This window comes from Anolis sagrei, chromosome 4, assembly GCF_037176765.1.
Source record: "Anolis sagrei isolate rAnoSag1 chromosome 4, rAnoSag1.mat, whole genome shotgun sequence".
In the NCBI taxonomy this organism is placed as follows: domain Eukaryota; kingdom Metazoa; phylum Chordata; class Lepidosauria; order Squamata; family Dactyloidae; genus Anolis; species Anolis sagrei.
Window position 1 is genome coordinate 218,325,984 of NC_090024.1, and position 25,994 is coordinate 218,351,977.

Below are 25,994 nucleotides of genomic sequence, written 5' to 3' on the forward strand. Positions count from 1 at the left end.
CCAAAGTTTGCCCATGCCTGATATATACTGATGCATACGACTAGAATTTTGAGTAAAAAAAGTTCCCTACAAATAAGGGGGAAATAGGGTGTAAATTTAAATGTCTATAGAAGAACCACTCAAGTAATACAAATAAGGATGAAAATGTGTTCTATATTGGTATGCAGTTTGGGAATGAAATCCCTGTCTAGTTCATTTTGCTTAAAGTATCCCAAATCAGGCTAGATCTTAGCCTCAGGTTCATAGTGCAATACTTTAGCAGTTACTACCATTAGTAATTCCCTCTCTAATTAGAAATCTATTAGCTAATTACAATAATTTTATTTGCTTCTAGTTAGAGTAATTTCCTCCTGGGTAGGAACAGCAGTGGAGCGTGGGGGATGAAAGAAATACATTTTAAAAAATTAAATGGGGTGAAAATGAAGAAAAAGGTGTTCAGCAGTTTTCCAGTTTTTTGTACCAATGGGATACAGAACAATATTTTTCTCATGTTGGAATTAGATCCAGGGACAAGTGTTTTCTCCCAAAGAAATGTTCCAAAGGTATATTTTAATTTCTAGAGGTGTCTAAATAAAAGAACTAAGGAAAAGGGCTTAAGTTAGTTTATGAATCTTTTCTACCAATTAAAAAACAGGAAGAGATTTTGTTTTCATGGCAAAGATCATGTGAAACTATTTTTGAATGGGGGGAGCAGCTTAGATTGAGGACTCATTTGAAACACTGTAAACAACATAAAATGTTCCCTAACATTCCTATAAAAATCTGGAATCTATCTAAAACATCAGATGTGATGCCAGAAAGAATGTACAGGATTAGATTAAACAAACAAGCAAACAAACAAATAAATTACCAGTGAGGAGCAAGGGGAAGAGAAGAACAGCTGAATTACAAACAAAAGAGCTTGACTGTCAAAAAGCAATGGCAATCAATGAGCCGCATCCAAAGCATGTTAATCTCACTTTAATTCCCTTGGAGTCATTGCAATTTAAATTAGGCATGACTAATTTGTCTCCTAGTTTTCAGTACAAATTAAGTATGATTGACTTCGGCCCGGTCTACACTGCCTTATAAATCCAGATTATTTGCTTTTAACTGGTTTATACGGCAGTGTAGACTCATATACTCCAGTTCAAAGCAGATAGTTTGGATTATCTGATTTGATAATCTGGATTATATGACAGTGTAGAAGGGGCCATAGATTTACAACTGCTGTGAGAACTAGACCAAAGTTTGTTATGTTGATTATTGTCGTGCCTCATGAAGACTCTCACTGTTTGCCCCTAGTTAAACCCTTTTTAGTTGGGGGGAGGGGGTCAGTCTAGACAGCCTCTTTGCATTTGAAGTTTCTGTTGCCCTGCCCTTTTAGGCAAGGCACTTCTGGTTCTTGGAGAAGTCAGACTTTTTGTGATGAAGGTGAAGAGAGAGGAGGACCAGAGGGTCTACAAAATAGCATGCCCAGTTGGAGCTGAATGAGTTGCATTCAAAGTTAAATATTGAGACCATCTTAGAACACCATACAAGAAAGAGACTATAAGAAGAAATATGGATTCAAGTGCCTCAGTTTGGTCAGAACTGTGTCTGTCTCTCAAAGACTTTACCTCTCCTCTCCTCATGACTATGTAGTGAGACTCAGGAGGAGAGAAAGTCTAAAATTCTTGTCAGTTAATAAATTATTGTTTGATTCAGCTATATGGCCTCCGATCCCTGTGCAGCCAGTTCACCTTCCAAGTAGTAAAGATAGTGTGGGGGGCAGAATAATTATACTGTGAACTGGATTGCACATATTTATTTTTAGAAGGCTATATAAAAGGGGGATTAGTACACATTTTGCTTAGTATTTACATACAAAAATGGGAGGGAGGTTTCATTGGACAAGGGTTTAGGAACAAGAGTTTCTTAAGATCTCCTTGTGGCTTTTCAACTCCTATTGCCTCAGTATTAAGTGTACGTGCCATCATGACTAAACAGTTAAAGGTAATAATTACCCCCTTTCCACACAAATATGTTTCAGGAACTGATTCACATATAAATATAAGGCTAAATCCAAAATTATTTTTATGTAAAACCAATGTATTGAAATGAATGGGGTTTATGAGTTCTCACTAATGTAAGCTGCCACAATCTTAACGGATTTACAGCAGGTAGGACTAATGCTGGATTTAATTTAAAATGTACTTTTCTGTTAATTACATTTTGCCCTTTGCACTTTGCAAAGTGCACATTGACTAATAACTCTAATAATGCAACATTCTTCCTTTGAGCAATATATCCTATACAGGTATTGCAGAAAAACTGGTTTCTCTTAGGAAGAGAAGTCCACGTTTTGGTAAAAGTGGGAGGGATGCAACAAGTGCTAATCCTGCGGGGTACAGATCCATTCAGTTTCTCATCCAAGTAATTGTACACCATGATAACCATGTGACGGAACAGGATCTGTTATGAATCATGGGACTATGCTTGGCATGGGACTTCTCCACTCCATTGTCTAACTTCCTAGGCAGACAGATTGGGCAAAAAAGGGCTGTGACTTATGATACAGTTTTTGGTAGACTACTCAATGTCTGTCTTCCTATCCAAAATTCAGCTACACTGGAAATCCCCAATAACATATTTTGAATATACTTTGATGCAAATGGAAATATATTACATTCTTTTCACATGCACTAGCTACATCCAATATAGATTTCAAGGCATTAGCAGAATAGTGGTAGATAATTCCAATGTTTCTATAGATACTACAGATTGCTGTTAATTTCATTTTGTCAAGGGGGATTTGCAACTGACAAGCTATTTATTGCAGCCTGAGCTGATTGGGATAACCTTTGGCACTCTCTGTTTCTTTTCCCAGAATAGTCAGGGAGCTGCTTTCACCCTTATCTCGAACCCCCTGCGGTTTAAGATGATACTAAACAGAAACACAATGCTTCATATTGGGGAAAAATTCCACCCAATGTCTCTTGTAACATCCAGGCAAATGAATTATGTTATCTGTACAAGTAACTTCCTTTAAGCTGTTCCATTCAAGCATTTTATAGAAGTATTTCAAATGTCCATTATGAGACATGATTAATCTTATATATCTCTGCTCAGAAAGATAAATGGAGTCTTGACTAGTAGGCGTGTAGTTTGGGTAATCATAGTGACAGTGAATGTGATGGGCACTATATCAATCAATGACACAGTTACCTTTACTTTTATAGGTAAAACAATGTAGAGATGGCCTTTGTGATGCTTCCAAGTCAATATCTAACATAATTGGTCAAAAGTGCAAAAGGTGAGGTTACATCATGCATATAATTACAGGCAACTTCTGCATTAGCTCATTCTCTCAGCTTCTTAAAAAGAGAAGAGAGAGTTCCTGGCTTCTGGATGGGCTGGGCTATTACCCGCTCACAAGGTGAAATAGTTGAGTTAAAATGCTTCAACATGCATCTCTTTTCTTGTAGTTTGAATCCGAGGCTCTGTATCGTAGTCTCTGGAGAAGCAGAAAATGAGTAGGCTCTATCTTCAGTATGATATCCTTTCAAATATTTAAATATGGCTCTCGTGTTACTTCCTAACCTTCTCTTTTTCAAGCTAAACATATCCAGTTCCCTAGGCTGTTCCCCTCAGTGCTTGGCTTCCAGACTTTTGATTATTTTGACCACTCTTCTCTGGACACTTTCCACCTTGTCAATATCCTTCTTGAATTCTGATGCCCACAATTGGACACAGTATTCCAGGTGAAGTCCAACCAATGTAGAATAAAGTGATACTATTACTTCCCTAGGGCGCCTGGTGGCGCAGTAGGTTAAAGCGCTGTGCTGCTGAACTTGCTGACTGAAAGGTCAAAGGTTCGAATCTGGGAGCAGCATGAGCTCCTGCTGTTATGCCCAGCTTCTGCCAACCTAGCAGTTCAAAAACATGCAAATGAGAGTAGATAAATAGGTACCGCTCTGGCGGGAAGGTAACAGTGCTCCGTGCAGTTATGCTGGCCACATGACATTGGAGGTGTCTATGGACAACGCCGGCTCTTTGGCTTAGAAATGGAGATGAGCACCAACTCCCAGAGTCGGACACAACTGGACTTAATGTCAGGGGAAAACCTTTACCTTTACTGATTACTTCCCTGAATCTGAACACTAGAATCCTATTGATGCAGTGTAAAATTGTAGTGTAATTTTACACTGCATCAATAGGATGCAGTGTAAAAGTGTAGAATCCTATTGATGCAGTGTAGAATTTTAGCTGCTGCATCACAGTTAACTCATGTTCACCTTGTGATCTATTAAGATCTCTAGATCTCTTTCCCATGTTGTCAAGCCACATATTTCTAGATTGCATCTTTTCTGCTTATTTCCATTTAGTTAGTCTTGTGAGATAATAGCCAAATATTCCTGTACTGCCTCTTTACTTATTCTGTGACACATTTCTTCTACTGCATTATTTGCTCCATTATCCCCAAGTCCAGCAGTGTTTTGGTTTTGTGAGAAAACTGAGGGTAAGATGATGTTGGGTAGTTCTGCCTTTTTTGTCCCTTGTTGGCACTTCACCATCTCTTTCATGCAGTGGCCTGACAATTTCCTTGTTCTTCCTTTGGTTGCGGAGCTAACAAAAAAAAGTGCACATTGGTTTTAACACCTCTAGCAAGTCTGAACTCATTCTGCACTTTAGTTTTTCTGATTTTTCCTACACTTGCTGGTTATTTGTTTAAATTCCTTTTTGGTGACTTTACCCGTTTTCCATTTCTTGTACACGTCTCTTGTAAATCATAACTCAGTTGAGAGTCTATTAGTCATCCATTTTGAGCTTCTTTAGACACTTCCCATTTTTCTTCCTCACTGTAACTGTTAGAAGTTGTGCCTCCAATATCTCACTTTTCAGAATCATAGAATCATAGAATCAAAGAGTTGGAAGAGACCTCATGGACCATCCAGTCCAACCCCCTGCCAAGAAACAGGAATATTGCATTCAAATCACCCCTGACAGATGGCTATCCAGCCCCTGTTTAAAAGCTTCCAAAGAAACTCCTGTCTATCGTGAAATTCTTTCTCTTTTAGTATTCCTGCCTGTGGAATAACACCCAGTACTTTCCTAAGTTTATTAGAATTAGCATCCTTAAAGTCTAGAGTGCATGTCTGACTAGGCTTGATTTCTCCTTTCCACTATAGAACAAACTCAAGGAGAGCATGGTCACTCCCACCTGATAATCCCACCATTTCTGTCCCCTTAACCGGATTATTACTGTTGTTTGAATCAGATTTAAAATAACTGAATTCCTTGTTGCCTCTTCCACTTTCTGGATATGAAAATGTGTTTTATATAATAATGACCTTCCCAGATAAGAGTTGGCATACCAATGGAATTTCATCATTATGAGCAATCCTAATTGGGTAACATGAATAGTTTATTTATATCCACTGCTATGACTAAACATGATACACACAAATTTACAAGAAACAGGGTAAAATCCTTACAATTTCCTACCCAACATTCTATGACAATGACAACAGAGAGGGGTCAGGCCACAATATAGGAATAAAAGAGCAAATTAAGTTATTTGCACTTTAACTTGAGATAATTTCAGAATAAATGCAAGGCTATGCTACAGGGAGGCAAATAAGTGGCTTGTTTATATTACTGAAATTCCATATCTATTTTTAATTTCATGATTCATGGAAAAAGTTTCTAACTCCCAGTAACTGGGCAAAGGCAGACACAAAAAGTACTCTATTTTACTGTCAGAATAAGAAGCTGAAATCAGTTATGCATCAGGGAAAGCTGGAGTGAAATTGAATTTGTATTTTTTCTTCAGAGTTCCTCACACCCTGAACATAACTTCCCAGGCTCCGACATTTGCATCCACTGGTTCATCTCTATGAGCTTCTCTTCTGCATATCATTGCAGAGAATGGAACGCAGGATTTTTAGCAAAACAGAACCAGTTTTCTGTCTACTCTTGTTCTATGAAAGTCCCAATAAACAACAGAACTGAAAGAAGAGAATCATGAATAATTTTGCAAATTATGAATAATAATAATATACCTTATTTATAATCCGCACTGTCTCCCCGAGGGGACTCAGAGCGGATTAAAGAACACATATACGACAAACATTCAGTGCTGTTATACAATTAACAAGGACAGACAATACATAAACAGAGGTAAAGGCTTTCCCATCTTTTTCCATTTCCGGCACCTGGAGGCTGCGCTCAACTCCGGCCATGGGGTCCATAACACAAAACCATTTAAATTATAAGATTCATTCCCTATTTTTATATAGACTTAATTAAATCATGTTTCTATTTCAGTTACAAAGTTTCAATTCTTGAAAAAACTGAAAATGACTCCTAATTGGTAATTTATGGTTACAAAGGAATTCCACTGCTTAACTTCTGTGCCTTTCAGGAGGTTAGACTATGAGTCTGAGCAAGCAGGACCTGGAAAGTCCTCTCAAACACTGTAGAAAATGGCATTCTGTGTGGCAGCTAAACAAACAGCGTCTTCCAGGAAGGGCTCAACATGTGACCTAGCATGAAGTCAAAATACATGCCTCTGTATGTTTTATGCTTGTACACTTTGAAGCACTCGCTTGTACTAGCATCCCTTTTGACCAAATTGAATAAACCTCTGTGGCTTGTCTTCAACTTAGGGCCCTTCCACACAGACCTATATCTCAGAATATCAAGGCAGAAAATCCCACAATATCTGCTTTGAACTGAGTTATTTGCATCCACACTCAGATAATGTGGGATTTTCTGCCTTGATATTCTGGGATATAGGGCTGTGTAGAAGTGCCATTTGTGACCTGGCCCATTTGGTTTAGCTTGTGCTCACTAGGCACGGCTCCTTCTATCCGCAGTCCTAGTTATCTATAACAATTGTAGTTTGAACCTGCAGCCCAGGGTTTGAATCCCTGCTTGGCCACTGAAAGCAACCAGAGACCTTGAATGAGTCATAATCTCAGCCCTAGAAAACCCATGACAGGAACACCTTAGGGTCGCAATAGTCGGAAATGACTAGGAGGCACACAACTGCAAGGTGAAGAAGCAACTAGAATGTGTGCCAGAAAGCCAGAGTAGTGTAGTGGTTTGAGCACTGAACTATGTCTCTGGAGACCAGGATTCAAATCCCTGCTCAAGTGAGGGCCCTTCCACACAGCCCTATATTCCCAGAATATCAAGGCAGAAAATCCCACAATATCTGCTTTGAATTGAGTTATCTGAGGGCCTTTCCACACAGCCCTATATCCCAGAATATAAAGGCAAAAAGTCCCACATTATCTAAGTATGGACTCAGATAACCCAGTTCCAAAGCAGATATTGTGGGATTTTATGCCTTGATATTCTGGGATTTAGGGCTATATGGAAGGACCCTCACTCTCTCTGCCTCAGAAGACCTCCGCTGAAGGAATCTAGTACAACTCTATTTATTTATTTATTGTGTCAGGAGCAAACCAAACAGTTGTATTGCATTAAAAACAAACAAACTAACAAAACACAAAGTTTGCAGACTTGGTATTCTATTAAATGACAAAATGCTTTTAACTGTTTTTAACTTAATGTTTTATCCATTGTTTCAAATTGTTATTATATTGTTGTTTGTTGTATGTATGGCATCGAATTCCTGCCAAGTGTAAGCCATCCTGAGTCCTGTTCCCCCCCTCCCCACCCCACCCGGGGGTTGAGAAGGACGGGGTAGAAATGCTGCAAATAAATATCCTTTGACTAGTAGCTAGCCATTGGAGTACCTCTGGAGTTGCTATAAGAAGGTCCTCCATTGTGCATGTGGCAGGGCTCAGGTTGCATTGCAGTAGGTGGTCTGTGGTTTGCTCTTCTCCACACTCGCCTGTCGTGGATTCCACTTTGTAGCCCCATTTCTTAAGGTTGGCTCTGTGTCTCGTGATGCCAGAGCAGTCTGTTCAGTGCCTTCCAAGTCGCCCAGTTTTCTGTGTGCGCAGGAGGGAGTCTCTAATTTGGTATCAGCCATTGGTTGAGGTTCTGGGTTTGAGCCTGCCACTTTTGGACTCTCGCTTGCTGAGGTGCTCCAGCGAGTGTCTCTGTAGATCTTAGAAAACTATTTCTTGATTTAAGTCGTTGACGTGTTGGCTGATACTCAAACAAGGGGTGGGCCAGAGATGTCACTGCCTTGGTCCTTTCACTATTGGTTGCTACTTCCCGGCGGATGTCAGGTGGTGCAATACCAGCTAAGCAGTGTAATTTCTCCAGTGGTGTAGGGCGCAGACACCCTGTGATAATGCGGCATGTCTCATTAAGAGCTACATCCACTATTTTAGCGTGGTGAGATGTGTTCCACACTGGGCATGCATACTCAGCAGCAGAGTAGCATAGTGCAAGGGCAGATATCTTCACCGTGTCTGGTTGTGATCCCCAGGATGTGCCAGTCAGCTTGAGCATGATATTGATATCTAGTGCCTGTGATAATTGTATAGGATATGTAAGGCCCCTTCCACACAGCTGAATAAAATCCCACGGCTACATGATGATAATAATGTTTAAAATGTATTTTAATCCAGTGTTTTATTTTTTGTATAATGTTGTACGTAATGTGTTGTATGTTGTCAGCATCAAATTGCTACTGTTGTAAGCTGTCCTGAGTCCCCTTTCGGAGGTTGAGAAGGACGAGGTAGAAATGTTGGAAATAAATAATGTTTTTGTTTTGAACTGGAATACATTGCAGTGTGGACTCAGTTCAAAGCAGACATTGTGGGATTTTCTGCCTTGATATTCTGGGTCATATGGCAGTGTGGAAGGGCCCTGGGTCTACACTGCCATATAACCCAGTTCAAAGCACATTGTGGGATTTTCTGCCTTGATATTCTGGGTCATATGGCTGTGTGAAAGGGCCCTGGGTCCACACTGCCATATAACCCAGTTCAAAGCAGACAATGTGGGATTTCATTCAGCTGTGTGGAAGGGGCCTCATAGGCTCCCTTCTCAGGAGACTGAAGCAGGCTGTTGCCATAGCAACTATTTACCCCTAGTGGAAGGAAAAGTTCATGTTTGTCCCGCCTCCTCAAAGAGATGCGGCTCTCCAATTGGTCTGACCAGGACAATAGCCCCGTCATTTCAAAATATTATATCCACTCAGCGCCTTCAGTGACTGCTTGCGTCACGGCTTTGACTCATCCCAGAGAGCAATGACTTTTTCGCTTTCTGATTGAGGGCGAGGCCGTCCTATTGGCCGGCTGGGGAAACCCCGCCCCCTTTCCCCATGGCAGCCTGAAGCGGGAACCAATCAGAGCGGCGTCGCAGGGCGGAGACAACAACAGCTACCGAGCCGAGCAGAAGGGGAGCGGAAGTGGTCCTGAGGGGAGCCCAAGGGAGGAAGCTGCGCGGTTGTGGTCGCCGCCATCGCCATGGGGGCCGTGCTGGGCGTCTGTTCCCTGGCCAGCTGGGTGAGTGGCGGCGGGGAGAGGGCTTTCCGAGGCGAGGCCTCCCCTTTGGGGCCTCCCTATGCTTCTTTCGCTTCCCACGGACGTCACTAAGCCTCTACACCAGGCAGGGGCAAGCTTGAGCCTTTCCCTCCAGATGTTTTGGACTCCAACTCCCACAATTGTGGGAGTTGGGAGTCCAAAACACCTGGAGAGGGGGCAAGTTATGATACAATATGATAATATATAATATTTTAATATAATAATACTAATATATTAAATATAATACTGCTTATCTATGTTTATATATATATATATATATATATATAAATATTATAATAAATAAAATGTTTGTTTGTAGGATTAACATACCTCAAAAAAACACTGGATGAATTGCCACCAATTTTGGACACAATACACCTACTACCCCACAATACACCTACTACCCCTACTACTACGATCATTCAAAAACATGGATTTCATCATTTGGGACTTGTAGTTTATAGTCATTTGGGACTTGTAGTTTACAGTTCAACTACAATCAAAGAGCATTCTGAATCCCACCAACGATGGGATCGGACCAAACTTTGCACATAGGACTCCCACAATTAACAGGAAATTCTGGAAAGGTTTGATGGGCATTGACCTTGGGAGTTGTAGTTCACCTACATCTGGAGAGCACTGTGGACTCAAATCAATGATGGATCTGGATTAAATTTGGCACGAATACTCCATATGCCCAAATGTGAACACAGATGGAGTTTGGGGGAAATAGGCCTTGACATTAGGGAGTTGTAGAGACAGGGCCTTCTCAGTGGTGGCCCCTCGGCTGTGGAACGCCCTTCCTACAGAAATTAGATCGCCCCCCCCCCTCCCCTCCCCTCCCTATTGGCATTTTGGAGGAAAGTGAAGACCTGGTTGTTCGAGCAGGCATTTGATTAAGCAGTGTAATGAACATAGGAACACGGAATAACGGATGATGAGATTGGATTTTGACTGTACTGATGAGACGCTAATGATTTGTTATATTGATGCTTAATTGTTTATTATGCTACTGTTTTAACTGTCCTTTAATTGTTTTTATGATGTTTAGCATTGAATTTTTGCTGTTGTTAACCGCTTTGAGTTGCCTAAGGGCTGAGAAAAGCGGTACATAAATGAAGTAAATAAATAAATAAATAGTTACTTGGATTTATAGTTCATCTACAATCAAAGAGCATTCTGAACCCCACTTATGATAGAATTGGGCCAGACCTCCCACAAAGAACCCCCATGAACAACAGAAAATACTGTGTTTTTTGGTAGTCTTTGGCAACCCTTCTGACACCCCTCACGACCCCCCCCCTTCCAGGGGTCCCAACCCCCAGGTTTAAGAAATGCACCCTTAGGCCATCCAGTCCAGCTCCCTTCACCGGGTCAAGAAAACATAATCAAAGCCCTCCTGACAAAGAGCCATCCATCCATAGATATAGATAGATATATACGATTCACGCGCGCGCACACACACACACGCATACACATATATATATGACATATATAATATCATAGATTTGAAAGGGATCCCTAAAGAAGGACAATAATATGTTACATGTTCCAGAGTAGGCAAGCCAGAAAATCTCTACATCAACACTGACAAGAGAAACAACAAGAAGTACTATTTACCCACAAGAATAAAGAAATTACATATATTAGAAACCAACACTTTCTCATTATTTTCGAGATCATCAGATTGGGCCACAGCAACGCATGGCAGGGGACAGCTAGTCATATATAATAGTATATAATGATATACTGTTTTATAGTTGTTTGTTTTTGATAACTACAGTAAATAAATAGTAAGCTGCTTTGAAAGTGGGATATAAATAAATAAATAAATATCTTCATCAGTTTTCACTTATGTGTATGTATGTGCGTGCCTTCCAGTAACTTGTGAACTTATAGTGACCCCATGGATTTCTTAGGATTTCAGAGGTGATTTCGCTTGCCCCTTCTTCTGAAATTTAGACTATTAGCCCTGATATGTATTGGTGAGTTATCTCAATACTAACATTACAGTATTTATTTATTTATTTGCAGTATTGTAGTTATTGTGCCCTCAAAGTGTTTTGAGACTATAGCATCCCTTACACAGGGTTTCCTTGGCAAGATTTATTCAGAAGATGTTTGCCATTGCCTCCTCTGGGGCCCCTTCCACACAGCTGAATAAAACCCCAAATTTTCTGCATTGAACTGGGGTATATGCAGTGTGGACTCAGATAACCCAGTTCAAAGCAGATATTGTGGGATTTTTCTGCCTCCATAGTCTGAGTTATATGGCTATGTGGAAGGACCCTGAGTCAGAGAGAGTTTGACTTACCAAGGTGATCCAGTGGGTCTCATAGCCAAGTGGGGATTTGAACCATGATCTCCAGAATTGTAGTTCGGTGCTCAAACCACTTCACCAGACTGCCTTACAGTATACTGTATCCCAGGCATGGGTGAACTCTGGCCCTTCAGATGTTTTGGACTTCAACTCCCACAATTCCTAACAGCATCAGACCCTTTCCTTCGTGCCCCCCCCCCCCCCCCCAGCTGCTTAACTGTCTGAGAGGGAAAAGGAAAGGCTCTGAGGCTGTTAGGAATTGTGGGAGTTGACGTTCAAAATACCTGGAGGGCCAGAGTTCACCCATGCCTACTGTTTCCCTACCCACAATGTCTTATTAGTTAAACTTGGTTGTGTAGTTCCCATTTCGTTCACCTGTTGTTATTAATTTATTTTTTACTGGATGCCTCTGTGCTCTGTGCTTGCAATCCTTAACATAGAATTACTTTCACTTTTAATGTTTTGCTCAGTTTTTATGAATGATGCATCTAAAATTGAGACTGTTGCTCCCTTTTCTTCATGTTTCCTAAGGCTCGTGGTTTCATTTTAGGAATGTTTTTCTTCAGACAGGAAGTGACTTCTGAGGCACTCATATCCTTGGTATTCTAGTTATTATATCCAAGTTAATGTGTAATTACTTACTATACACAAGTATTACAAACCAAATCTTACATGACAGTCCACCTGTGGCCCTTTCCACACAGCTGAATAGAATCCCACATTTTCTGTTATGAACTGGAATATATGGCAGTGTGGACTCAGGGCCCTTCCACACTGCCCTATATCCCAGAATATCAAAGCAGAAAATCCCACACTATCTGCTTTGAACTGGGTTATCTGAGTCCACACTGCCATATATTCCAGTTCAAAGCAGATAGTGTGGGATTTTCTGCCTTGATATTCTGAGATATCGGGCTGTGTGGAAGGGCCGTCAGATAACTCAGTTCAAAGCAGATATTGTGGGATTTTCTGCCTTGATATTCTGGGTTATATGGCTGTGTGGAAGGACTCTGTCGTATCCCTATTGCTCTAACTGTTGTGGTTTTCTGAATATGCTTATGGCTTCATGGAAGGAAAAGAAAATAGACTGCTTAGATTTTTAATTATTTCAAGCATTTTAAAGCAATGGCATGTTCTGAAATAATCTACATTTATTTCTCTTTTATGACCTTGTGGCATTTAGAGCAAGAAAGCTTAGTTCAGATTAAATGGCAACAGAACTGGCAATCTCTATAAATGTAGGAGAAGTGGCATAGTTAGTGAAACAAAGAGGGCTTTCATAGTTATACTCTTCAGAGTAGGCGTAGCATTTCAGGATAACACTTAAGGTGTTCTGGGCTTGTTGGTTTAGCTGCTTGAATATTTACAGCATGCTTGTGCCATGTTTTTAAGCCAACACCCTTCTATTGGTATGACTTTTCACTAGCATGACTTTTTATAGCAAGGAAAATTTGTCATGTGACCATGCCACAGTTTCTGAGGCAATTTTTGTAATTTATCATGGAACATCACATTTCTTTGGGTAAAAACTTGAGAATGATTTGTGGTATTCTCTATTTGGAAATTTATCAGTTGTTGCATGTTTATGATACTTTTGTTTTCCTTTTTTTTTTGCCCAGAAATCTTTGTCTTTCAAACAGAAACAGAACTTGCTTTGAAGAGTTGATGGCTACAAGGTGTTTTTGTATATACAACTTAAGATAAACTTGAAACAATTAAGATGAAATCTTACCACTTGACACCTGTGTTTTGCAGATTCCCTGCCTGTGTGGCGGTGCATCATGTTTGCTGTGTCGCTGTTGTCCCAACAGCAAGAATTCTCTGGTGACTCGGCTTATTTATGCCTTCCTTCTCCTCCTCAGTACTCTTGTTGCTTGCATCATGCTGGCACCAGGAATGGAAAAGCAGCTGAAAAAGGTACTGAGAGGTTTCATAATTCTGTCTCTGACTGTGTACTGATTTACCACTTTAATATATAGCGTGCAAAAAAGACCAGAAGCAACAACATGTTACTTCTGTTTTCCTTAAAATACGCAAGAGGGAAGAGAGAAACTTTGTTTTATGGGGCTCATTCTTCTGAGTCCTATCTCATCCTCACAATTTCTACAGAACTCTTCTCCTGCAACACATTTCTTCGTATCTTATTTCTTGTCCAGCTTTCTCAACTGTATGTAAAAATCGCTAAACTGTGAGCACTTCAAGAAAAGTGCCACTCCACCAAATATAGATGGTACCCCAGTACATCTGGACAGGATCAAAGCATTTCTCTCTGTTTTGGATTCGTTATCCCATTTTCAGTATGTTAATGGTCCACAGAACTCTTCAGGGCATTTGCAGCGTTTTTGAAATGAGATGGATGTCATTTCCATGTTTCTAATTCTGAATTATCACATTCATATCATATTCCTTAATGGTTTCTTAGATGGTTTGAATGGCACAGAGGACAAGGATGAACCTAGAGGAAACCCTAAAGCAGTGGTTCCCAACCTGTGGGTCCCCATATGTTTTGGCCTTCAACTCCTATAAATCCTAATAGCTGGTAAACTGGCTCAGATTTCTGGGAGTTGTAGGCCAAAACACCCGGGGACCCACAGGTTGAGAATCACTGCAAAGGCTGGTGGCCCCCGGTGACGCAGTGGGTTAAACCCCTGTACCGGCAGGACTGAAGACCGATAGGTCACAGGTTTGAATCCGGGGAGAGGTGGATGAGCTCCCTCTATCAGCTCCAGCGGGGACATGAGAGAAGCCTCCCACAAGGATGATAAAACATCAAATTATCCGGGCGCCCCCTGGGCAACGTCATTGCAGACGGCCAATTCTCTCACACCAGAAGCGACTTGCAGTTTCTCAGGTCACTCCTGACACGACCAAAAAAACAAAAACAAACTGCAAAGGCTAACTTAATTGAATAAGCAAGCATTACTACCATCATCTCATCTAGGAAGAATTCTAACTGCTGTAGCAACAAGGCCCTCAGTCTTATACTTGAAAAGCAAGTTATTCCAGAAAAATATGCGGATCTGTGTTATTAAACTTCTGAGATGTCCAACAGAACTATGAGTGTTGTAATTCCTCATCTATATAGATCCTCCACCAAGTCTCTCTTCATCTCAAAACAAGGCCTAAAGCTAGATGAAAACAGATCTAACCTTTCCCACAAAGAAGCACTTATCACTCCTGTTACCTACTTGAGCAGTCTGTCTCTGGCTCCTTTTGTTAGCCAGGATGAGTAAGGCTCCATTGTGCATGTAATTAGTTTTATCTCTTTAAAAATCATGTCCACTTCTACAGACTGCACTAACAGGACAAGCAGTTGTCAAAAGTACACCTAGTTAACTGTGGGAATAGTCGCATCTGTGTTGGTAGCAAATGAGTGAGCTTATCTGTAAAATACCTTATAGAATAGTTATAGTGGATTACTACTCAGTTCTTTCAATGCACCTTTTCTCCATTCGGTAGTTAGACTGGGAGGTTGTTTGGCCCTGAGGCCTGTAGTTGCTATTCCTATTATTTACCTATCCAAATACACACCTATGTTTGATGAATTTTTCACTGCCTCATAAAACCTTGTCTGTCTGACTTACTCATAATGTGTGAGCTCCAAATACTGGTGTTACCTAGCTATATATTGATACAAAAACCTTCAGCTTTCAGTTTTCATTTACATTCATATCTGTTAAATCTGGATGTCTTGAAAGATACTCTAAAATGTTATGGAAACTTAATTTTGACAGTTACGTAAAAAACATTAATGTTCACTTATTGTGATTTCCACATTCATAACAGGTGTCTCAAGGTTTTGTCATTCGGCTGGTGGGTTTCCCATCTCCTTACAGCAAGTGATGGAAATGTTTTTCAATCATTTATCAAATATTTTCAAATATTCTTTCCATCTGTAGAGGGCAGTGGGGAGACGAGATATAGAGGGAGAACATTTTGGAACTTCAATCAGAAAACTGTTTTGGTTCACAAATCTATCTACATACGGGAAAGAAGAAAAAAATCTTAGAATGAAATGAGAATGGGGTGTAGAGAAAGGTGTTTGGAACTTTCTGGGTTTGAGGAAGAATACCTTGCAACTCTTAGTAGCAATGTCTCCTATGCTTTTGTGTTCTAGACTGCTTTCTATTGTGTGTTGTAGTATAATATTAAATTATGATATAGCATACTGACAAGATTGTAAAAGACATAATCTAGAGCAATGATATTAGAACCAAGATAAAAGACATGCACTGCCTTTTGATGCTCTATGCTTACACAATGGAGCATAGAAAAGATGTGGATATTATGTAATCCATACATCTGTGACAAAGTTTTAGGAAATTTGTATCGATTCTCTTTCAGGTGCCTGGGTTTTGTGATGGCATTGTTGACTGTGAAGCTTTGGTTGGATATAGAGCAGTCTACCGAATCAGTTTTGCCATGGCCGTATTCTTCTTCCTCTTTGCCCTTCTTATGATACAAGTGAAATCAAGTAAAGATCCAAGGGCTGCTGTACATAATGGGTAGGCTACTCTTTATTCTATCTTGAGTATATAATCCAGATATATTGGAATGGGTGCTTTCATTTATAGTGATGTGTCTTAAGTTGGATATAGAAATGTCTTCATTGTTCCAGACCTGTATAAATATGTTCCCATGGGCAAAAAACAAAACAAAAACAACAACCACTAGTTTCAGCTTTTAACTATGTTCAGAATTCTTTTTTCCATTATCCGTAGAAGAATTTCATGAATTTCCAACCCATTGCTTAAAACTGAGTGGAAAATGAATAGCTTGCTTTAATCCTGAGTTAATGTAAAATAATCCTTTTTCAAATTTTGTGCAGACAACTTCTAAAGTTTATCTTTTAAAAATAAAATAATTTATTATGTAATAAGAATTAAATTTTATGCTACATAAAATTTATAACCTGCTTGCTTATAAATACCATCTTTGGCTGGAGTTAATCTTTGGATGCTTTTCCTGTCTATCTTGTCTTGAGCCCAAGGTAAAGAGGTTTAGCATATATACTAGACCTGTGCTCAGCATATCTGCCAGGTTTTGAGTTTTCTTTCATTTTAAAGGACTACAGTATTTATTTATTTACTGTATTTATATACTGCCTTTCTCACCCCTGGGGAGATTCAAGGAAGTTTACAACATATTAATGGCAAAAATTCAGTGCCAACATACAGCATACAAAGAAATCATAATAACTAATTACTACATATAACTATAAACTTATAATCAGTTAAAACAAACATTAGACATACATGCTTAGTTTGATGCAAATGCACCTAATTGTTAAGGGCCAGTAATTACAGCCAACTCTTCACATTCACTGGACTTAAAAGCACAGGACTTCTGTGAAAATGAAAAATGCTATTTTTTCAAAATTGCTATTTTTAAACCTGAGAATATACCTCTTTAGGAATTTCTAGGTCTTCCAGCACTAATCTATGGTGAGCTTCTGCTGGAAGCTGGCCATAGAATTGCACTGGAAGACCTAGAGATCTCTGTAATGAATTTTATAATCCAATCCATGAATAATCAAATCCACGATAGTCAGATCTGATGACTGCACTATATTCAGATGTAAAAGTAAGCCATGGCTTACAAATATAAGCACAAGCAGCTGAGTGACAATTCAGATGCCTGAGAATAAGATTGCAAGCTAAGAAAGTGTGCTTGCATACTTACCCTTTTTAACCTATAACTGTTAGATAATCTTAGTACTTAGTTTTGTTAGGTTTAGAGGATTTATTGTAGAAAAATAAGTGCGTATTAGTCTTCTGTTGTGTTTTTAAAATAGATTTTGGTTCTTCAAGATAGCTGCAATTGTTGGCATCATGGTTGGAGCATTTTACATTCCGGAAGGGCCTTTCACAAGAGGTATGATCTCATGGATAAGTAAATAAAATCTTTTTGAAGAATTGAAATCATGTTCAATTGTGTGTGAATGTGTGGTTTTCTTTTATTTGTTTTTTTTTCATAGAAGGCATCCAGTTGATGCCATCCTTTTGCCCTCTGGAAAGATGTTGACATTAAATCTCTACTAAAGGTGAAGTCATGATTGTATGCCACATGGTGGTGCCTTGTAAACTCTTCCTAAGTTCCACCATGATTGTAACTTACCTGCATGGCAAGGCAAAATGTAACTATGCATTTGCTGAATTGCTTGTTTAATGAGATGGGGTGGGGAAGATATAGTGGGATAGGCTTCAAAAGGCCTCATTTCCCACTTGTGTTCTTTAGATGACCTCTCCTCCACCCACAAAACAGTTTAAAAGCTATTTCCTGCATATTTTCAATCATTAACCTTAAAAGCAGTGTGATGCAGCTGGAATGTCAGTCCAGGATGGCATATGGAAAAGACTGCATGGGCCATCAGTCCAACCTCCTGTCATGTAGAAAAAGCACAATCAAAACACCCTTGACATGTGGCCATGCTGCCTCTATTTAAAAGCCTCCATGAACGACATCTCTTAGTGATTTCTCACAATTGGTTATGCTGGCTTGGGCTTCTGGGATTTGCAGTCTCACCACATACGGGGGACCACCCATCCCTAGTCTTTGACATGAGAAGTGTTTGTTTGTTTGTTTGTTTGCCTTAATCCTAGCTGTGAAACACAGTGGATGAACTAGAGCTAATCACCATTGGTTAGCCTACCAAACTCACAGGATTGTGAAAGAGAATGGAGTAAAGCTGCTATATGCTTGAGGGAAGGGAGCTCCTGGTGGCGCAGTGGATTAAACCGCTGCGCTGCTGAACTTGCTACCCGAAAGGTCACAGATTCGAATCCAGGGAGCGGTGTGAGTTTCTGCTGTTAGTCCCAGCTTCTGCCAAAAACATGCAAATGTGAGTAGATCAATAGGTACCGCTTCTAACGGCGCTCCATGCAGTCATGCTGGCTACATGACCTTGGAGGCTCTTCGGCTTAGAAATGGAGATGAGCACCAACCCTCAGACACAACTGGACTTAATGTCAGGGGAAAACCCTGACCTTTACCTTTGCTATGCTTGAGGGAATAGTGGGGCAATTATGTAATAATTAAATGGATGAGATATTCAAAGTAAGAAGTTATTTATTAAGAAATCTGCAAAGTTCTTGCCTTGCCTTTTTTTGTTTGTTTGGTGACTGGGCATGCTGTAATCCAATGTGTGGTTTTGCAAAAAGGAAATGATATATACACTCTGTTTGAAGCCTTTGGTTTTGACTAAGCCCAACATAGCTACCTCTCTGAAATGTGTGCAGATCTATTTATTAATGAATTGATAGATGTAGGGAAGTGACCGGGGAGAGGCATGCACAGGCACATACCCATGCATACATATTTAATTTGTAGATCAAGACTCAGTCACTTTCCTACTTGATTTAAATATATTCAGTTAGAGGCTTTCATATGCTAAATGCTTTTGCTTTAACTCTCTCTTCTTCCTTCTAGCATTATTTGTAATTGGCACCTGTGGTGCCTTCCTCTTCATTCTCATCCAACTGATTCTGCTTGTTGATTTTGCTCATTCCTGGAATGAATCTTGGGTTGAACGAATGGAAGAGGGAAACCCCAGGTGCTGGTATGCAGGTAAGTGGTGTTTATCTGATGAGCAGCACAAATGGGCAAGAGGCAGGAAGCACATTGTGTTCTGCTTCAGTAGACAACTCTGCCTGAAATCTTTCTTTGGGAGTTGTAGCTACATCAGTGTCTTCCAATGCTACCCTTTCAAATCCTATCTTTGGAGGTTTGCATCCTTGGATGCAACCATTTCTGAGATGCTAGAAAGTGGGGGAGTGAGTAATGACATGTCCAGCCCTCTTGCAACCACAACATACTGGGGAAGATGACTGAAGACTGGTGAATGACCTTCTCCTCATTCTATCACAGCTGGTTGTTTCAGTGCAATCTGCAACTGGGAGAAGGCTGGGAATATCATTACTAATAATGGGGGATGCATTTTGGTCATCACAATAGTGCAGAGCACATGAATGTTCTTTGGAATAATTGCCATGTCATAAACTAGGCTTTTCTATTGCTGTGTGTCCTCAAATTGTTTCCGACTTAAGGCAAGCCTGAGTTTTCTTGGCAGGATTTGATCAGAGGCAGAGAAGGGTAACCATTGTTTTCCTTTAAGGCTGAGAAAACAAAGCAGGGTCTTGAACCCTGGTCTCCCAGAGTTCACCACACTGGTTTATGACATCGGATTACTGAACAGAAAGCCAGCCTCTGTGTTAGATCAACTTATCGGTGGTAGTGACCATTTTGATATTTAGTAATCGAAATATGATTACATAGCATCTGCAGGTACCATTGCTGAAATACCACAACTGCAGGCAGATTTATTCTGGGTATTATGTAGGATGTTGTGACAATCAAAATGAAATAATGAATCTTGATTTTTAATATGGAGAAGTTGGAAAGGCAGCCAATAGAAGTAGTCATTTTAGACAGTAATTTACTTGTACCTTAAGTAGACCTTTTAGAGTCGAAACTCAAGATCTCTCTTCTAAAATTTAAACAGTCTGAATAGGTTCTCCAGAAATCTGAGTAAAAAAAATATTGTGTATAACATGCTTCATTTTGTAATGATGTGCTTTTTCTTCAGCTCTGCTGTCCTGCACATGCTTGAACTATATCCTGTCACTCATTGCCATTGTGCTCTTCTATGTCTTCTACACAAAACCTGAGGGTTGTATTGAGAACAAGTTTTTCATCAGCTTTAATATGATTTTGTGCATTGCTGTATCTATCACATCAATCCTTCCTAAAGTCCAGGTATGAAGATTTTTTCCATGGGGTTCTTGTGTGGGGTATACATGAGAGAAGTGACTGACATACTTGGGCTTGTACATTACTAAATGACAACTTTGTCTAGATAGGTGTGATACTTGCCCTCCAAATACATGGGCAGAAGACACAGTTTATGGCTTCTTGTGGTAAAACTAGTTGCAAACTTACTTTCATTAAAGCTGTACCTATGTGATGTACAAGACATTTAAATTTAGTGGTCATATAGTCTGCTATTTCACTGAAATATAAATAGCTAAAATTCAGAACAATTTTAACAGAATATGGGTTCTAAAATTGTTGATGCTCAGATGTAGCATGAAAGCAGATGCTTGATTTAGTTGTAGAAGGAGGGCAGGGAACAAAGGAAACAAATGATTAGACAGTAGCCATTCTGGTCAGGGCAGGAATTACTAAATAAAAGGGAAGCAGATTTGGGGATTTTGAAAGAGCCATTTTCTGCATGTATTTAAATATATAGGATTAATATTTGTGAGGCATAGGTGAATGTAATGCTTGCATGATGCTCATAAATTCCCCAATATGCATTTATGCTTCTTTTTTCCCCATTCAGTATTGATGTTGTAGTAGAACTGAAATATTTCCGATTAAACTATTGAGCAACACTGTGACTTACATTTATCATGATGCTTACATTTGGTTGACGCAACAGGAAAATCAGCCTCATTCTGGCCTTCTCCAGTCTTCTGTCATTACTCTCTACACCATGTACCTCACTTGGTCTGCCATGTCCAATGAGCCTGGTAAGCATTCCCATATGTAAAAAAATATATGTATTCAAAATAGTAGTTGCAATGGAGATAAGGAAGGATAAAAAGGAGCCTTTCAACAGTTTTGAAAACTGGAGCAGGATGTGCTTTGCAAACTTTCACAATTCATAGCAAAGTATGAGATTAGTGTGTACTTTGCTAGAGAATTATCGACTTAGACATTGGTAACTATGGACTTGAAGTAGTTATCTTGAAAGGACATATTTGTAAATCGGGTGGAAGCCATGGCTATGCCCAAAGCATTTCTCACCTTTTTATGATCTGCTTTCACTTTCATCTATATTCAGCAATGAGCGTAAGGGAATATTTTCTAAGTATTTGCATTTATCTCCTCCTTCAGTCGCAGATACAGATCTGAACTGTGCTTTGCATGTTGCTCTGTGCCTTCAAATCATTTCCAACTTCCCTATCATGAGGTTTTCTCGGCAAGATTTGTTTCAAGGGGATTCAAATTTGCCTTCTTAAGGTTGAGAGAGTGTCACTCGCCCACAATCACTCACATAAATTCTAGTGCGTTGTACGGAAAACATCCAAAGTGATAAGAATTGGTCCTACTTTGCTTTAGCCTGAATGTCCTTTAGTGCTGCAGTATACCCTCATGAAGCTATTCTGAAATGAGAAATTGGATCCTAACTTGAAAAGATTTCCCCACTTGCATTGCTAGAGGGCATTTGCTATAGCAAACACTCTATTCTCAAGCAACAAATGATTGCTTATACAGATGGTTTGCCTTCATATGCTTGTTTTGTGGAATTTATTTTTCAGACCGCCATTGTAATCCAAGTCTTCTGAATATCATCAGCCAAATAGCTGCACCTACTGCTCTCCCAGTGAATGCCACTGCTGTACCTGTCATTCCCACTTCTGCACCACTGAAATCCCCACAGTGGTGGGACGCACAGAGCATTGTTGGGCTGATTATCTTCGTACTTTGTCTTCTGTATTCCAGGTAAGATCTAAGATTGGTATTTACTATTTGCAGGCAGCCACACATGATCAAATCCTGCTTTAAGTGAATATAAAATTGTGTAATGCGTGATTGCAGAATTAGTGTAGGACATAACTTTAATGGCACTGATAATGCAGTTGAGCGAGATTTCAAATTCTATCTGCATTTTAACTTAACAAGTGTATTTTTGCAAATAACTTTGTCCGGTAGTCTTGTCTCCACTGACTATTCTAAAGTTTTGTTTTTAAATGTTCTTGTTACATTTGTAATCCATGTTTCCTCTGAAGAACTCAAAGTAGCCTATATCTCGTTTACTGCAGTCATTTTGCCAAGCAGCTTATACGGTCAAGGCAAGTTTGGCATGATTAGTAAAATAACATTGTGGTCATGATTAGTATATTCTGGAATGCTGATGAAGCTAAGCAACTCTCTGGTTAGTTACAGCTTTTTTCAATTTGAAAATTTTGAAAGTTCTGTTGAATGTTTTGCAGCATCCGCTCTTCTAGCAACAGCCAAGTAAACAAGTTGACCCTGTCTGTAAGTGACAGCGTCATTCTGGATGACACTCCTGGTGCGGCTGGAGGTGATGTAGAAGATGGTGAGGTCCAGAGGGTCTTGGACAATGAAAAGGAAGCTGTCCAGTATAGCTATAGTGTCTTCCACACCATGCTGTTTCTTGCCTCCCTGTATATCATGATGACACTTACCAACTGGTACAGGTAAGAATGCTGCGGGGGCATTTTATTTGGAGATTGTTTTCTTGTCGCCAGTGCATTGGTCTTTGGCATCATTTACATGTGATACAAGTGTGTTCTGTACTAAGTCCTTTTTAAACATATCCTATTAAAGAAAAACCTTGTAGCCATCCAGATGTTAGGCACAGCAAGCTGCAGGCAAAATTAATTGCACAAATCTAGAACAAAACATTGCCACTGTGGAGATAAATGAACAATATTGGAATCTGAGGGGCCTCCATCCAAAGCTTTTGATCTGTTTTAGGATGTTTTTTTAAAGTGATATACTTTGGGATTTCTCTACAATTCTGTTAAAAATGCTTGGTGTAGAGTGGTTTCATTCTATGATTGATAATTTCACTTTTTCACCCAGCACACTTTTGTTTGCAAGGGAAGTAGCTTTGAGTTGGGTGGAGACTGCAGCTCCTGTTTGGCAGTGTCTTGCAGGAAAATCTGAAGGGAACATGGCTTCACTCCTTTTTCTTCTTTGTGGATGAATTAATCTCATTTTAATATAAAGTTTCCACTAACTTCCAGCAATTATTTTGTTGGAGGGAGTTAATCCAGTTCAGCCCGCCGAAAAAGTATTAGACTTGCCCCCCCCCCCTCCTTATCTTGTAGATAATAGTGGGAGACACCTGAGCTTTCAGAAAACAAAGCAGCTCTTTGCCTCAGATTAATTCTAAAGTCCCAGGTATTCTCAAATTAAAGACCTAGGACAGTGGTTCTCAACCTGTGAGTCCCCAGATGTTTTGGCCTTCAACTCCCAGAAATCCTAACAGCTGGTAAACTGGCTGGGATTTCTGGGAGTTGTAGGCCAAAACACCTGGGGGCCCACATGTTGAGAACCACTGACCTAGGATGAGATTCTGCAGCAGACATCAAGCCACAATGTCACAGTTATACTCCATCTTTCAATCTGACCCTCAAAGCCCAGCTTAAAATTTAGCCAGCTGCACCGAGGGCAGGTGGGACACTGAAGCATGGCACATCCAGTCCCCCCACCCCACCCCCTAAGCAGCAATGATGTGCCAGTCATAAATAAGGATCACTGTGGGGTCCCATTGTAAGTCATTGGTGCACTTGCAGTAACTGTGACAGGGACTGGATGCATCATCCTTTAGCATACTTCTCACCAGAGCAGCAAACACCATCCTTTGTGACACGTGGCTGGATTTTAAGGTTTTGGGGGCATTCTGTATTATTAACAATAATAACTCAAAGTGGCTAAAATTAAAAGCCATAATAATGTATGGATTGCAAATGTGACTGGGAAAGAATTATGAGGACTCAAATCTAACTAATAGGATACCAGTTATGTTTCTAAGATTGTTTTCAATGTTGAGTCCCAATGCCTTAAAAATAGCAGTCCTAAAATAAACACCTTTGTAATTATAAAATCAGTTTTACCTTTTCTATTGTGCAAAAAAAAAAAAAATGAAGAAGAAAAAAAACCTCTGGCATTTTTTCTTCTCTTTAGTGTTAATGAGATGTCCAGCTATAGGTTTATATCTTTACTACTTTTATTCATTATGCAGCCCTGATGCTGAAACCAAAACGCTGACAAGTAAGTGGCCAGCTGTCTGGGTGAAGATCTCCTCAAGCTGGGTCTGTCTCCTCCTTTACCTCTGGAGCTTAGTGGCACCTCTCGTCCTAACCAACCGGGACTTCAGTTAAATGATAATTTCTCTGAAAGCATAGAAACATGACGTTTCACTCTGCTGAAAGCCAAATGTTCTGTATTGCTTCTTGGAGCCAAGACTCCAGTCGTCTCTCCTGCAACATACAGATGAACAGAAAGCTGCTCGCATATTTCATGCTTAATGCAAGATCTAAAATGTGTACATCTTGATATGTTTAAATCAAAGCTAGCCTTTACAATTAATCTATTACAGCTTTGCTGTTTAAAGTTTTGTAAATGCCTATATTGTAAACACCACACACATATTATTATTATTATGCAAAGTAATATATTTTAAAAGTTCTAATGCTTCAGCATATGGATATGAAAGACATACTGCAAGTGTACATTCCACTCCAGGAAATGTGTCTAAGAGTGCTCTTTTTAATGGGTAAAATTTGCTTTTCTCAATAGAGAACAGTGTGTTCGATGTTGTGAGTTAGAATTAGCAATTTTAGATCACTGTAGGAAACAAACTGTCCTATTTGTCAGTTGATTTCATTGTATTCAGTATGCTTTAAACAAATTATTGAAATGAAGTTTCTTGAAGTGCTGTTTTCTAATACGACCAATGCTTGTAAAAGACAGTGACCATTTGTCCATCTTGACATTTAATATTTGCACTATAAACATGTTTGATTAAATTGTGTTCAGTATTGTTTTATTAAGTTATACTTTCCTTTTGCCCTCTAACTCATTATTAAGAGTAATACATAACAAAATGTATGTGATGTCAAGCTTCATCAGGCACATATGTTAAAAAGTACATTCCCCTACGCTACATTATGTGCCTGCTCCAGTTGTTACTATTCTTGGATATAGTTTTGGGGGCTGAAATGGAACTCCATGATTGCTTTTTGTTACTCCAACTCCAGCCCCATTATTTTCTTGGGATGGGTTTGTGTGTAGTCCTTAATGCATTTATCATTTTTCAAAAACACAGTGAAAAGCTCAATTTTGGATAATGTCTTAAACTGCACTTGTTGCTACATTTTTGCCAGAGTCACGATAGTCGTGTATGTTGACATAACTTGGAATCGCGCTGGTGCAATAGGTTGAACCCTTGTGCTAGCTGAACTGCTGACGTGAAGGTCAGCAGTTCAAATCCACAAGACGGAGTGAGCTCCCATCTGTCAGCTTCAGCTTCCTACATGAGAGGAGCCTCCCTCAGGATGGCAAAACCCTGCGGATGTCCCCTGGGCAACGTCTCTGCAGATGGCCGTTTTTCTCACACCAGAAGCAACGTGCAGTTTTTCAAGTCACTTCTGACACAATTAAAAGAAAAACCAAAAATCGGTGTCGTGTGAGAGTGCGTCGCTTTTCAAGCATTGAGGAAAGGG

General features: G+C 39.8%; 1 protein-coding gene across 1 annotated transcript; it reads left to right on the forward strand.

Moving 5' to 3' along the window:
- The first annotated feature begins 9,259 nt into the window (after positions 1 to 9,259).
- On the forward strand, positions 9,260 to 25,298 carry SERINC3 (serine incorporator 3). The gene is made up of 10 exons (XM_060772187.2): positions 9,260 to 9,395; positions 13,489 to 13,650; positions 16,078 to 16,238; positions 17,528 to 17,607; positions 19,162 to 19,299; positions 20,318 to 20,487; positions 21,173 to 21,263; positions 22,056 to 22,239; positions 22,731 to 22,958; positions 24,512 to 25,298. Exons 1-10 carry the CDS (start codon positions 9,357 to 9,359, stop codon positions 24,648 to 24,650), a joined length of 1,392 nt encoding a protein of 463 aa, XP_060628170.2. The 5' UTR covers positions 9,260 to 9,356; the 3' UTR covers positions 24,651 to 25,298.
- The last annotated feature ends 696 nt before the right edge of the window (positions 25,299 to 25,994 follow it).